We start from the raw sequence: 13,808 nt of genomic DNA on the forward strand, positions 1-13,808 counted from the left end.
GCAGCAGATGGTATTTGGCGAGTTATATGCCACTCGCCCCCGCCACGGTCCGAAGAAGCGATGGCGTGACGTTGTTGTCACTGATCTAGCTGCGGCACAGATCGGAGAGGGAGAATGGTTCCATCAAGCCCAGGATCGCCCAACCTGGAAGCGGTTGTGTCGTCAGCAGCCTCCTCCTCCCGGACCGAAAGAGTTCCGTTGCGCATGTGGCCGTCCCTTTGGCCGCATTGGGGACCTGAAGAGGCACGCCCCCCACTGCCGCGTCTGAGCCATCATCGCTACGCGATGGGCGTCCAAGGTCCAAGGTGTGTGTGTGTGTGTGTGTGTGTGTGTGTGTGTGTGTGTGTGTGTGTGTGTGTGTGTGTGTGCGTGCGTATGTGTGTGTGTGTGTGTGTGTGTGTGTGTGTGTGTGTGTGTGTGTGTGTGTGTGTGTGCGTGTGCGTGTGTGCGTGCGTGTGCGTGTGTTGAACTCCATGAACCTATCTTTGGTAGCAGTAGATTCTAATGTAGGTCAGTACTTCGAGTCAGGTTTGTACAGTTGAGACAGCATCCCAGCATGCCGATGCTAGTGATGTGTTGATTGTATGTTTCCATGCTAACTAAGTGCAAGACGCTTCTGTCACTCTCAACGTCAGATATGTGCTTCCTTGCCATTCAGTTCCATAATAATTGCACTAGGACTAGCATGTGTATATGCATACATGTAGGTGCATGAACAAGGTATGAATGGCAATTTGAGTGTAGGTGTTGACTCGTTGCTGGTGGCATATGTCATACTGACGTTGTCCTTGTCTACTGTCTTGCACTGCTCAGGACCTCTGCCGACCACTCTGGACGACTTCTGGCGTATGGTGTGGACTCAGAACTCTCGCATTATAGTCATGTTGACTCGTGTGATGGAAATGGGCAAGGTACGTATTCTGAGCGGCTGCCATGAGTCAGTCCAGTGTTAACCCAAGTCGGCAGGAAAGGCACAAGCTCATTGGTTGAGAGCAGAATCCGTCTCAGAATTATTGCCACGGTTGCTACCACTCATACACAGTAATTGCATTTTCGTAAAAATGAAACTGTTTCAAATTCTAACGGATATCTCACCCATTTGTAATGTCATTTCGACAGCAGCATGCTTTAAACACAACACTTCCATGTCACTACAGGTTTTCCCTCGTTAGTAGTTACATGTAATCCCGTGGAGTTGAAATTATTTGTCTTATAGCGAGTATTATCTACTATCCGGACGTGAATGTATGCGTTTCAGACATCAGAGGATTTATGATCATTTGTCTATTAATGAGGTTTGTCTTTTTTGAGTTCTTTATTTTCACGATGGCACCATTGCCCAATAAGAGAAAAGTTTATGAGAAGGTGAGATGCTGTGGATGGGGCTGTGGGTTATGCAGTTGGAAAGTAGTTTACATCACTTTGGATTCTACAAGTCTTGTAGCCGATGCCGTACTAACGAGGGTATACCTTTATTGTGTTTCTGGTTACAGCGCAAGTGTGAGCAGTACTGGCCTGACGAAGCACAGAAATACGGTGACATCTTGATCACACCGGTGGAGAAGACCAGCCTTGCTGAGTACACCATTCTGCAGTTCCAGATGGAGCAGGTAAGTGTGTGCACAAGTTGATTGGCCTGGTAAGGGTGCAGCCAGGGATTGGTGGCTACACCTGAACATAGTCGGAAAGTTTGGGGTGGGGGGTGGGGGTGCTGTTTGCCCCCCCCCCCTACCCCACCACCACCGCCGCCGCCGCCGCCGCCACGACAACCACCACCACCACCACCACCACCAACTGGATCCGCCTCTGCCTTTAAAAGTTGTCACTCAGAGCTGTTCCATATGCAGATGTATACTGAATAACTGTGCGCTCTTGGCATAGATTGCCAATTTGTCATCCATCACTGTTCAATATGCAAGGTCATACCGGATAGATTTGCACTGCTGGTTCTTATGTGGGCGTGTTTTGCTGTCCAATTGCATCCTTGTGATGAGGGGTACTGAGTGGAGGAAAGTCAGAGTTGTGGCGAGCTAGTCTTGTCCGCTGCCGCTCACACTACTGTTCGCCGTCCACTGTTGTGATGACTTTCGTAACATTATCTTCTGCAAAGTCTGCTGTACACTTGCTCACCCTGGATGCCGGGGAGGGGAAGGAATGGGGGATTACAGAAACTCTGGATATTATTGATGCCATATCCGGGACATCACAGGGCAGTGAGGAGTGGTATGACTGGGGTCCGGGAGTATCCCCCGGGAGAACAAGCTCGGATTCTTTGTCCAACAGGGCACGTTTTAGCACTCTTTTATTGCTTTTTTTGGATGAATTGGGTGGGCCATCCTGGACGGAAAGTGGTATGACCATGATCGTACTGTTCGCACCGTGCGTGACGCCCCTGCATGTTGTTCCTCTGTGGTGTGCTCGGCTCAGGGCGATGAAATACGTCAAATATATCATTTCCACTTCATTGCCTGGCCGGATCACGATGTACCCAAGTTTGCTACGGGCCTCCTGGGATTTCTAAAGCGTGTGCGACTGGAGCACAGCCGATGGATGTCCATTGCTCCCGACGCTCCTCTCATTATCCACTGCAGGTGAGGCAAGGGTGCTAGTTCACGTGTGGCCTTGTTCAGATCGTACTAATTCATAGAGGTCATGTGGAGAGACCGCAGTCTCTCTGGTGCCAGACATGTTTTCTGATAATTTGGCTGACTCAGTTCAAGTTTCAAGCCTTGTACGGCATACCATACTCCATCCGACTCTGCAAGTGTTCTTGTGTTTTACCTGAGGATGGGCCATGCCCAAAAATTTCGTGATTCAATGTAGCGAGGGTTTTTACCAGCAAAGAGATCACGACACACAAATGCCTGAGTATCGCCAAAGTCGCACCAACCTCTTATTCACAAGAGATCTGTGTGTGTGTGTGTCACTTTGTTTGTTTGTGTATGTGTGTGTATGTGTGTATGTGTGTGTGTATGTGTTTGTGTATGTGTATGTGTGTGTGTACGTGCGTGTGTGCGTGCGTGTGCGTGTGTTGGTGCATGCATTTTGTCTGTGTGTGTCTGCATATGTGTCACGATGTGCATCTGTGTTTTTTTGTTTGTTTGTTTTTTGTCTATGGGTGTGCCTGTATGTCTGCATGGCTGCCTGCATGTGTGACGCTGTGCAGTGCTGGAGTAGGACGTACGGGTGCCCTGATTGCCATTGACACACAACTGGACCGGGTTGCAGCAGAAACTGACATTGATATCTACAAGTGCGTACACGACATGCGCTGTCGTCGACAGCAGATGGTGCAGACAATGGTGAGAATGCAATAGTCCTGATTGGAATACCTGCTGGAGAGTGAGGGAGGGGAGGAGAAATGGGAGGGGAGGGGAGGGGAGATGGGAGGGGAGGAGAGGAGAGATGGGAGGGGAGAAGAAATGGGAGGAGAGGGGAGAAGAGATGGGAGGGGAGGAGAGATGGGAGGGGAGGAGAGATGGGAGGGGAGAAGGGAGGGGAGGAGAATGGGAGGAGTAGGAGGGGCTGTTTCGTAACCATGCAGAGTTAATACATGATTGTTTTCTCTTTTTTCACCACACAAAGCCAGTGACATGTTTGCTGTTTCGTAACCATGCAGAGCCAATACATGTTCATTCATGATGCTGTACTGGAGGAGATCCTGTGCGGTTCAACGGCAATCCAACCGCAGGATCTGCGCATTCGCATCAAACGTCTCGGCAAGCAGGAAGATGGCGCGCAGGAGACCATGGCTGCACAGCTTTTATCCGTGAGTACAACCAGGCACATGCATGTATCTGTATGTTGTACAGGACTAGCATTAGGTTCCTGATTTTTAAGAGTACGTGACTCAAGTACTAGTAGCTAGCTCAGGTAGCTGATTTACAATGCTTCATATGGGGCACCAGGCTTTCTTCCGGATCAGAGCATCGCTTTATTCATGGAACACTGTGCCAAATGGACCCTGCAGCTTATAGAGTGGTGGTGTATGATTTTGTGGGCAAGCTTCTATGCCAACACACACTGATTTCGCATGCAGTACTACGTAGAAGGCTCCTTATCTGGGCACGTTTGGGACCAGGCACTACTTGCAACTACTGAGAATTTCCCTGCAATGAAAATCATTCTTGTTTGTACCGGTATGCAAGTAAAAAAATTGTTCATGCCGAGATCAATATTTTAAATGCACGATGTAAGTTAATGATAGAGCATTAACTGGCCAAAAGCCTCGGAGAGGGTCCCTGTTTTAAGCTCTGGTGGTGGCAGTCATGTTTCCGACTTTTCCGGTTTCAATTCCCGCAAACTATGACTGTCGGTGCTGTATTGTGTTGAAAGTCCATTCGCATCTCAGTCAGAGGGGTCAGATGGGTACTGGGCAGAGAGGAGTGCCTATAATAAGGGAGTTCAGCCTCATGTCAGGTACAAAAGGAATACAAACTGAAATGCCTCCGACAGGGTTCGTTAATAAGCTGAAGAGGCTCTGGCTGTGGAAAATGTGGCACCTCGGTTGCCATCAATCGGTCTGATAGAATCCCCGGTCTTCTTGCCCCGACTTCTGGGATACAATGGCAGCAATAACATAGTGTTTGAACACAGTAGATCTGTACTTGGGGGGGGGGGGGGGGTGGGGGGCTTGGCCTTCTCCTGGAGCTAACATGTCATGCAGTCTCAACAGAAGCTGATAGTCCTACTATTTCACTGTGTCCTCCCATGCTGCAGACATTGGCCAGCATCAGTCCTCAAGCATCACAGGAGAACTGCGCCGCAGGCATGCACGAGGAAAACCGATCAAGGAACAGAGACATGAACAGACTTCCACGTAAGTCTGCTAACTTAGTGCAAGTGATGCCCCCGGTGTCAGGGTGACTGCCCATGGTACTGACCTGTCATGGTCTTTGAGTGCAGGTGTTCCCTGAAACCAGGGTGATGTCATGGTCTTTGAGTGCAGATGTTCCCTGAAACCAGGGTGATGTCATGGTCTTTGAGTGCAGGTGGTCCCTGAAACCAGGGTGATGTCATGGTCTTTGAGTGCAGGTGGTCCCTGAAACCAGGGTGATGTCATGGTCTTTGAGTGCAGGTAGCCTCAGAAACCAGGGCGAACCTAGCATATTACACGCATTTGCGTATTACACCCATAATAAATTTGTGCTGCAGTACAGTGTGTGGATGTGCATTTGTGTGTGTTCTTTTCTTGCATATGCACTGTGTATCGTGTGTGTTGTTGTTGCTGTGGCTGCTCCTGTCATTGTCGCTGCCGCATTTGTTGTCGTTGTTGTCGTTGTTGTGGTTGTTGTGGTTGTTGCCGACGTTGTTGTCGTTGGCATTGCCGTTGTTGTGATTGTTGTTGTTACTTGTTCTGCAGTCGATTCATCTCGTGTGGTGATTGTTGGAGCTAGTGACCTGGCTGAGAACCAGCCTGAGGACGCAGTACCACCTGGTCCTGTCTACGTCAATGCCAGCTATGTTGATGTAAGAAGAATGCATGGTGCTAGTGTAACGTATCGTGCTTACAAGTTGCCTACACCTTGACTCATTTGCGTTATGTTCACATTTACATGCGTCTCACCTTGCACACTTCACTCTCACTGTCACTGTGCGCAACTTTGAACTGTTGAGTGGGAGAGCTTGTATAGCCACGCACAAATACGTCTTGGTAACTCAAATATGGAGTGGTTCCGGTTCACGGAACGACATTGCACTTGTTACTCGAAAGGATTAGGTGACTTGAAAAGGAGTGTCACCAGAAAACCTTATTTGAGACAAGTTCTAGTTAGTTGAGACAAGTAGAGACAAGTAGAGACAAGTGAAGCATGCAAAAGGGGAAAGGCAGCAAAAAAGGAGCCACAGGCTCGCTGCGCATGCTCCGGGCTGAGAGCTGCAAAACGGTGCACGCGATGCGTGCAGCAAGACATCAGCATGACGTCAACATGATGTAACACATAAACAAATAAAGACATAATGAGCGTAACGCGGATTCGTGATGCATATTCACGACACTCCCCGGGCATTGGCCGGAGAACAGAATTAACCATAATTAATAACAAGGAGAAATTTCACACAAAACATGTGGAAAGATAACTGAAGAGCATAAAGAATGCGAGAGCAATGAGAGCGAGAGGGAGAGGGAGAGAGAGAGAGAGAGAGAGTTAAACACGGCCATCGGCGATCAAATCCTGCAAGTTGGACTGAAACTTGCTGGCAGCGGCTCGTGTCGGTCTTCGTACGACTGCAACGGGAGTGCTAGTCTTCTGAGCTGGGGTAGCTGAGGATTCTGAGGAACTGTTGGTCTCCTGAGCTGGGGTACCTGGGGATTCCGAGGTACTGCTGGTCTCAAGCGGACACAGTAAGCTTACTGGCCGCTTGACGGTGCGTTTGTCCGAAGTGAGGACGGTGGCGGAGCGAATGTTGCCATCGCTGCTGGTGTGTACTTCTTGGATTCGTCCAAGGCGCCAGTGGCCGCGAGGCAATTCCTCCTTGATGAGGACAACGTCAGCAGGCTTCGGAAACGTTGAGGATCGAGTCCTTGACTGCTTGAATGATGACGTGTGGGCTTCTCGCAGACTGAGGAGGTACTCGTTCCTCCAGGTGAGCCAGAACTGATCAAGGTGTCGTTGGCCCTTCTTCCAAAGGTCCAACAGGCTGTCTGCAGAGGAATTGATAGGCTGGTAATCCGGGTCGGTTGGGTCGTTGCTGACCGTGAAGAACCCCTGTGTGGCAGACAGGCTGATAAAATGACCAGGCGTCAGGACTGTGCACTGTTCTTCGTCGACATAGACTAGCGGCCGAGAATTGACGACAGACTCAACTTCTGGCAGGAGAGTGGCGAGTTGGCTGGTTGTGAGGAGGCGTCTCCCGATGGTCTTGCGCATGGAGCGTTTGACAATACCCACAAGCCTTTCATACATTCCACCCATCCACGGAGAGTTGGCAACGATGAAGTGCCACTGGATCTGATGGCGGCTAATGTAGGACGTAACACTGGTGTCCACCACAATGTTGCTCCAGGCGATGTCAAGAGCGGACTTGGCCAGCTTAAATTGGGGAGCGTTGTCAGACACAACTAGCTCTGGCGTGCCACGGCGGGCGACGAAACGTCTCAATGCGAGCAGAAACTCGGCAGCTGTCATATCGTGGACTGGCTCCAAATGAACGGCTCTGGTCACCATGCACGTGATCAGGCAGACCCATGCCTTAGCGGTTTCTGACTGTGTACGGACGAGGACTGGGCCAAAGTAGTCCAGGCCGATGTGTGAGAATGGTCGCGCTTGGGTCACTCTGGTAGAAGGTAGCGGACTCATCTGAGGTGTCTTGTATGGCGCGCCTTCGTAGCGAATGCACGTCTGACAGCGGCGCACGAGGGCCTTTACAGCTGATCTGCCTTTCGGGATCCAAAACTGATATCGGACACGGGATAGTGTGTGCGCTACGCCGCCATGCATGACCTTGAGGTGGCAATCACGTATGATCAGGTTGGCAATGGCGTGTTCCTTGGAGATCAGGACGGGAAACCTCGATTTGGAGCAGAGGTCAGCATTCTCCAGTCTTCCACGGCATCTCAGTACTCCGTTGTCGAGCACTAAGTTGAGCTTAGTTGCCAGCGGATGTTGCTTCCCACTGGACAGAGCGGTGATAACATCTGCATAGTGTGCAGACTGGCTGTGGCTGATCCAGACTTGCTCTGCTGCTTCGATTTCTCTAGGCGTGAGAGGTCCAGATGGAGTTGGTTTCTTCCGCAGCCTACAGAGGAAACGAAAGCAAAGTGCAGACACACGCACTAAAGAGTCGAACGACGAGAAGTCGTTCACAACAATGCCATATGGGAATACATCAGATTTTTTATTTGTCTGTGAACCCTGACCAAATGGCTGACCCCCCGACCCCTTTGAGGTGACTTCCGGAGGACCCTCCGCCGGCGCAACAGTGACGGTTGCTGCAGTGGTGCCTTCAATCGGCAGGCTGGGGCCGTTCCACCAGGTGTCGCATTTTAACAAGGCTGCCGCGCTCAATCCACGGGATGGCAGGTCGGCTGGATTCAGCTTTGTCGGGACGTAGTGGTGGAGAACGTCTGGAACGGCTGCGATGGCGTTGACGCGGTTCTGCTCAAAGACGGGGAGCTTCGTGGACTTGAGCCAATGGAGTACAGTCGTTGAGTCGGTGTACAGATGAGTGGCTTGGAACTGGATGTCCAGTTGCTTGCGTAGATACACGATAAGGCGAGATCCTAGGCTTGCCGCCATCAACTCTAACCGTGGGATCGTTTGACCCTTGACGGGAGACACCTTCGTCTTGCTGAAGATGATGTGCCGCTGATTCTTGTCACCGACAGTGCTTTCCAAGTACGCAACGGCAGCATAGGCGATCGCTGACGCATCGCAGAAGACATGCAACTGATACGACGGACTCTTACATGTGGGTACACCGACGTAGCGCAAGATCGGATAGCTGCTAGACTCGTCAAGGTCGGCGGCTATTGGGTGCCAGCGACTGAGGACGTCGGAGGGCAGTGGGTCATCCCATGACACAGCAAGCTTCCAGATATCTTGCATAAGAACCTTCGCTCTGATGGACACGGGGGCGAACAAGCCAAGCGGGTCGAAGAAGCGAGACAGTGCCTGTAGAACCTGGCGTTTCGTAGTGACAACAAGGTTAGCTGCATTAGGCGACTGTACGGACAACACATCCTCTCTGGGGTCCCAATGGAGACCAAGGCATTTCTCGCGAGTGCTTCTTGAGCGATCGTGTTCTGGGATCTTGTCCAAAACCTCGGAAGAGTTTGATGCCCACTCTCTAAGGTTCATGCTGATTGCGGAGAACGTCGCCTTTGCTGATTGATAGTGAGCGACAGCATCGCTGATGGTGTCCTTGCCCAGGATGATGTTGTCTACGTACGTGTTTCGGAGAATGTCGTCTGTCTCCGGTGAACAGGTCTGCGTGAGGTGGTGCTTGATCGTTGCAGACAGCAGGAAAGGGCTGGAAACAACACCGAAAGGGACTCTACAGAAACGCAGAGTTTGGAGATTGCTGTAGTTGACTGGTTGGTTGGGGTCATCCAACCACAAGAAACGAGTGACATCACGATCGGCTACGTTCAAATTCATCTGTAAGAACGCCTTCTCGATGTCACTACAGACGGCAATAGGGTGCATGCGGAAACGCAGGAGAATGCCGCAGAGATCAGGGATCATGCACGGCCCAGGGTACAGACAATCATTGAGACTGGGCGAGGTCTTCGATACACGAGCGGATGCGTCGTACACGACACGGATCTTGGTGGTGCTGCTGGACAGCTTGAGCACACAGTGATGTGGCAAGTAGTGGATTGGATGCGAGTTGTCTCTCTGGCTGGGACAAGCAACGCGTTCGATGATACCAAGTGATAGTTGCTCTTCAAGTACCTTGCTGTACTTGACGAAGGTATCAGGCTCGTGACGGAGACGTTTAATGAGTGACTTCAAACGTCCGAAAGCAAGTGGAAAGTTGTTTTCCAAAGGCGGATGTTGTTGTCGCCAAGGCCACCCGACGGTGTACCGTCCGTCCTCAAACACGACCGATAGGAGGAAGTCGTCATACGCATGATCGTTGCTGGGGCGTGTCTCACTGAGAGAGTCGAAATCTTCAACAGCCCAGAAGCGCTCAAGGTCAAACGAGGGATCTTCTCGTCGATGACTTGCTACGGCTAAAGTGGTGTTGCTCTCGATTACCGAACAGGCGTGCTCAGTTGCTACGGTGCCGGCGCAAACGAAACCAAGTGACGAGTCCAAAAGCTGCAGGCCATCGGGAAAGGAGATGCGGTCAGTGCCCAGGATCTTGTAGTAGTGATCAAGACCGATGAGGATGTCGATACACAGGCGATCGTTGGATGACGTGAGCGGCTCCGCAAGAGGAAGGGTGTTGAGGCTCGGGTGTCTGTTGGTGTCCAAGGGCACGCGCCATATCGGTGAAGTGATTTGGGGAATCACATTGGCGGACAGCGGAAGGATAGAGTCATTCTTCAGTTTGAGATTGACCTCGACGCGTGGGTACTGAGACGTGTTCCTCGATGCACTACCGAAAGTAGAGAGGGCAATGTGATCTTGACCTAGAACACTGAGGTTGGCTTTCGCCTGGAGCGCCTGCGTGACGTACGACCGGCAAGAGCCACTATCGAACAGTATACGTGCAGACAGCGTGGTCGGGGTACCGGAAGATTTGGACACTACATCTACAACTGCGGTTTGCATGACAACGGACTGATTGTCGCCTGCGACTGTGGTAATGGCAGGACGTGGCTGGAAAGGTGCCGCGTTGGCACACATTGCGGAGCTTGGGTGTGCACCGAATTTCACGGGACACAGACTGGAGTGGTGGTCAGGCTTACGACAATAGAAGCAAGGCTTCTGCAGACTACATGACGAAACACTGTGCCCTGGCCGTAGGCACCGTTGGCACTTGTCGCCTAGGCGTGGTTTCCTTGTTTCAAGAGTGCTATACTTGGAACACATGTCGGAGTAGTGACTTTCCCTGCAGAAAGCGCAGACTTTCTTTCTTGGCTGTGACTGGCGACTCGACTCGCCGACAAGAAGTACGGACGACTTATGTACGCAAGACGGCTGTTCATGTTTGCTACTGGCGGCATGACTGGACTGGCGCTCGGCTGTCTCCTGCGCTACTATATACGCACACAGTTTGACTCTCAGCTCGGCGACAGACCATGGATCGATGCCTTTCTGCAACTCAAGTTGCGCAAGTACGTGACGCGGAAGCTTGCTGGTCATCAGTGAAATGAAGATCGGTTGGTCAGTGTCTTCTTCAAGAGCGTTGAGACTGCGTAGATGTAGTTCTACCGTATCGTACAGCTTACGGAGCGAGGACGGCTTGTTGGTTGCCGGTGGAGTTTCCATCAGGGCGACATGGTGAGCATTAACCTGCACCTGCGTGTTGCCATAACGCTCGTCGAGCAGGCCAAGAGCAACAGCATAATTAGCATCTGACAGAGACAAACCAGAAATGGTGTCGAGTGCATTGTGTGTCACATGCTCCTTTAGGTAGGAAAGCTTCTGTACATCGCTTAATCCAGTGTGTTTGTGTACGGATGCCATGAACATGTCGTGGAAAGACTTCCATTGCAGGATGTCACCGTTGAATTTAGGTAAACCTAACTTTGGTAAATTGACAGTGGACTTGTGAGATGCTTGAGTGGTGAGTGATTCACTATGCTGTTGTAGCAGAGATTGAGTTTGTTCCTGTGTTTGACGATGAATGGTGAGTAACTCTTTCATCTGGCTTTGCATTAGCTTGACAACTGAGTCGTCGTCCGATTTGTTAGTACTCGACTCTGGAGAGGTCTGACAAACTGCTGCTGATTTCAGTTGAGAAATTCGGAATTTGAGCTTTTTGATCACGCTCATAGCTTCAAACTGGAAGTCCAGATTATCGTCTGCTTCCTGTTTACAAGCAGCTTCGTCAGAGCTCTCCAGGGCGGAGGAATCAACACAATTTGACAAAAGCTCACAGACCTCATCAAATGCTACGACATCGGACTCTAAAGATGCACATGTTTCACTTAGCTTTTCTGCTGTTGCAGATGAGGGAGCTCCAGACAATAATGCGTTGCCGTCATCGAGGCATTGCTGGATGCTCTTCTGCAGCCGAAGTATCTTGCCGCGATACCGCTTAGTTGATGCCGGATTAGGAGCATCGGCACTCGAAGCCTTTTTTGGTGGCATTCCCGGGTTTCGGCACCAAGTTTGTGCGCAACTTTGAACTGTTGAGTGGGAGAGCTTGTATAGCCACGCACAAATACGTCTTGGTAACTCAAATATGGAGTGGTTCCGGTTCACGGAACGACATTGCACTTGTTACTCGAAAGGATTAGGTGACTTGAAAAGGAGTGTCACCAGAAAACCTTATTTGAGACAAGTTCTAGTTAGTTGAGACAAGTAGAGACAAGTAGAGACAAGTGAAGCATGCAAAAGGGGAAAGGCAGCAAAAAAGGAGCCACAGGCTCGCTGCGCATGCTCCGGGCTGAGAGCTGCAAAACGGTGCACGCGATGCGTGCAGCAAGACATCAGCATGACGTCAACATGATGTAACACATAAACAAATAAAGACATAATGAGCGTAACGCGGATTCGTGATGCATATTCACGACAGTCACACCTGTACATTAGCACCAGAATACTAGGTTGACTACCTAAAGGCTCCTGCTTGGGTTCTCATCATTCTTCTCCGATGCTAGTCAAGACTTGACATGGCGTCAGACGTGGGAGTTCCAACCCACGCCTGCATAAGTAGGCATGGAGTATAGAGGGGGGTATGAAAGTATGGAATCAAGCAAGAGTATGAGACTCTGAGGCATGGCTGATCAAATACGAGTATGATTGAATGTTTAAAAGTGTATGCGGGATGTGGTTGACTGAATAGTTTAGGAATCATGAAATGATTTTGAAAGAAGACTTAGTCGGAGGGAAACATATTAGCACAGAAGGAGACGAAGCCAGTTGTAAATCTGACGAGGCCTTTCGTTGTGCTTCACCACATTATCACCGTCTATTGATTTGAGAAGCAATGGTACAAAAGGCCTCATCAGATGTTCAACTGGCTTCGTCTCTCCGTGTGCTAAGAATCATTGAATGTTTCAACGCATGACATGTCTTTGTGCATGGGTAGTGAACGACTCTTGCCTACTGGTGTGTGCGTGTGTCTTGTGCAGGGTCTACACAACAAGGGTGTGTTCATAGCTACGCAGGGACCACTCACCAGCACTGTCGTCGAGTTCTGGGCAATGGCCTGGGAGAACTTCACACACAGCATTGTCAACCTGACACAGCTGATGGAACATGACAAGGTGTGTATACTCGGACCGATACGATTACATGTATACTACAGTGGTGCCAGGCAAGTGAATTCCGACCACTGATTTCCGTGCTCGAGTGCAGCACCGATTCTAGCCGTCTCTATTTCGTAGCGTACTAGTAACTAGGTCTTTCAGTGTGAGTGCACCACCCCAGGTGTCGGATTTCAGTTGCCAGCACTTTAGGTTCAATCCTAAAGTCCTGCTTGGCAGTAGAAGGATTTGCAAACCATGCTGCGGCACACAGTCAATTGGGAACGCATGCCCTAAGATAAGAGTGTTGTGAATGGAACTTTCAGTCTCCGGCCACTTTGTAGTCGGTCCGATCAACTCACCTCTCATCACTTTTGGCGCTGCATCGGTACATTGACGCTTAACTCGAGGATGGTGGAAATGCTTCGGATGCGGAAAAATCAATTCGACTGAGTCTCGTTGAGATTTGGTATTCCACCTGTAATGGCACCTTTGGAGTTCACCATTTCATTCACAGCACTTTATGCAACTAAAGCCATAGTTGGTGTTCCACCTGTAATGGCGCCTTTGGAGTTCACCATTTTCATTCACAGCACGTTATGTATTGTAACTAAAGGCATTATCTAAATATGTACGGGTGTGCATGTCTTCAGATCAGAGACTGGTAATACACGTGCATGCCTGCCGACTTTCTGTGTGTGCAGGAGATGTGCGCCCGCTACTGGCCCGAATCAGGCTCCGCCACATATGGACACTTCGAGACCAGTGTGGAGTCCGAGGAGAAGTACGACGACTACAGCATCATCAAACTGAGTGTGACCAATACGAAGCAAAAGGTGAGAGACACTCGGATGGCATCTGCTCACACCTGATGGGGGCGATTTAACCTTTTTGGCCACATGGATTTACAGCTTTATTAGCACTGACTTGTAATGCGGAGCACGCCTTTCTGCTATTCTCTCACATTTCTGTACTTGGATCATTCAGATATTTACGTGTGACC

General features: G+C 50.3%; 1 protein-coding gene across 1 annotated transcript in view; it reads left to right on the forward strand.

Moving 5' to 3' along the window:
• LOC135827824 (tyrosine-protein phosphatase Lar-like) overlaps positions 1-13,808 on the forward strand; it is a 183,464-nt gene that overhangs the window by 165,751 nt on the left and 3,905 nt on the right. Inside the window, exons 33-41 of the mRNA XM_065340253.1 lie at positions 814-911; positions 1,494-1,610; positions 2,428-2,591; positions 3,167-3,302; positions 3,620-3,769; positions 4,720-4,819; positions 5,363-5,469; positions 12,692-12,826; positions 13,510-13,641. Of these exons, the coding sequence (XP_065196325.1) occupies positions 814-911; positions 1,494-1,610; positions 2,428-2,591; positions 3,167-3,302; positions 3,620-3,769; positions 4,720-4,819; positions 5,363-5,469; positions 12,692-12,826; positions 13,510-13,641 (1,139 nt within the window). The remainder of the gene's footprint in view (positions 1-813; positions 912-1,493; positions 1,611-2,427; positions 2,592-3,166; positions 3,303-3,619; positions 3,770-4,719; positions 4,820-5,362; positions 5,470-12,691; positions 12,827-13,509; positions 13,642-13,808) is intronic.

Source organism: Sycon ciliatum, chromosome 12 (genome assembly GCF_964019385.1).
Source record: "Sycon ciliatum chromosome 12, ocSycCili1.1, whole genome shotgun sequence".
Taxonomy (NCBI): Eukaryota; Metazoa; Porifera; class Calcarea; order Leucosolenida; family Sycettidae; genus Sycon; species Sycon ciliatum.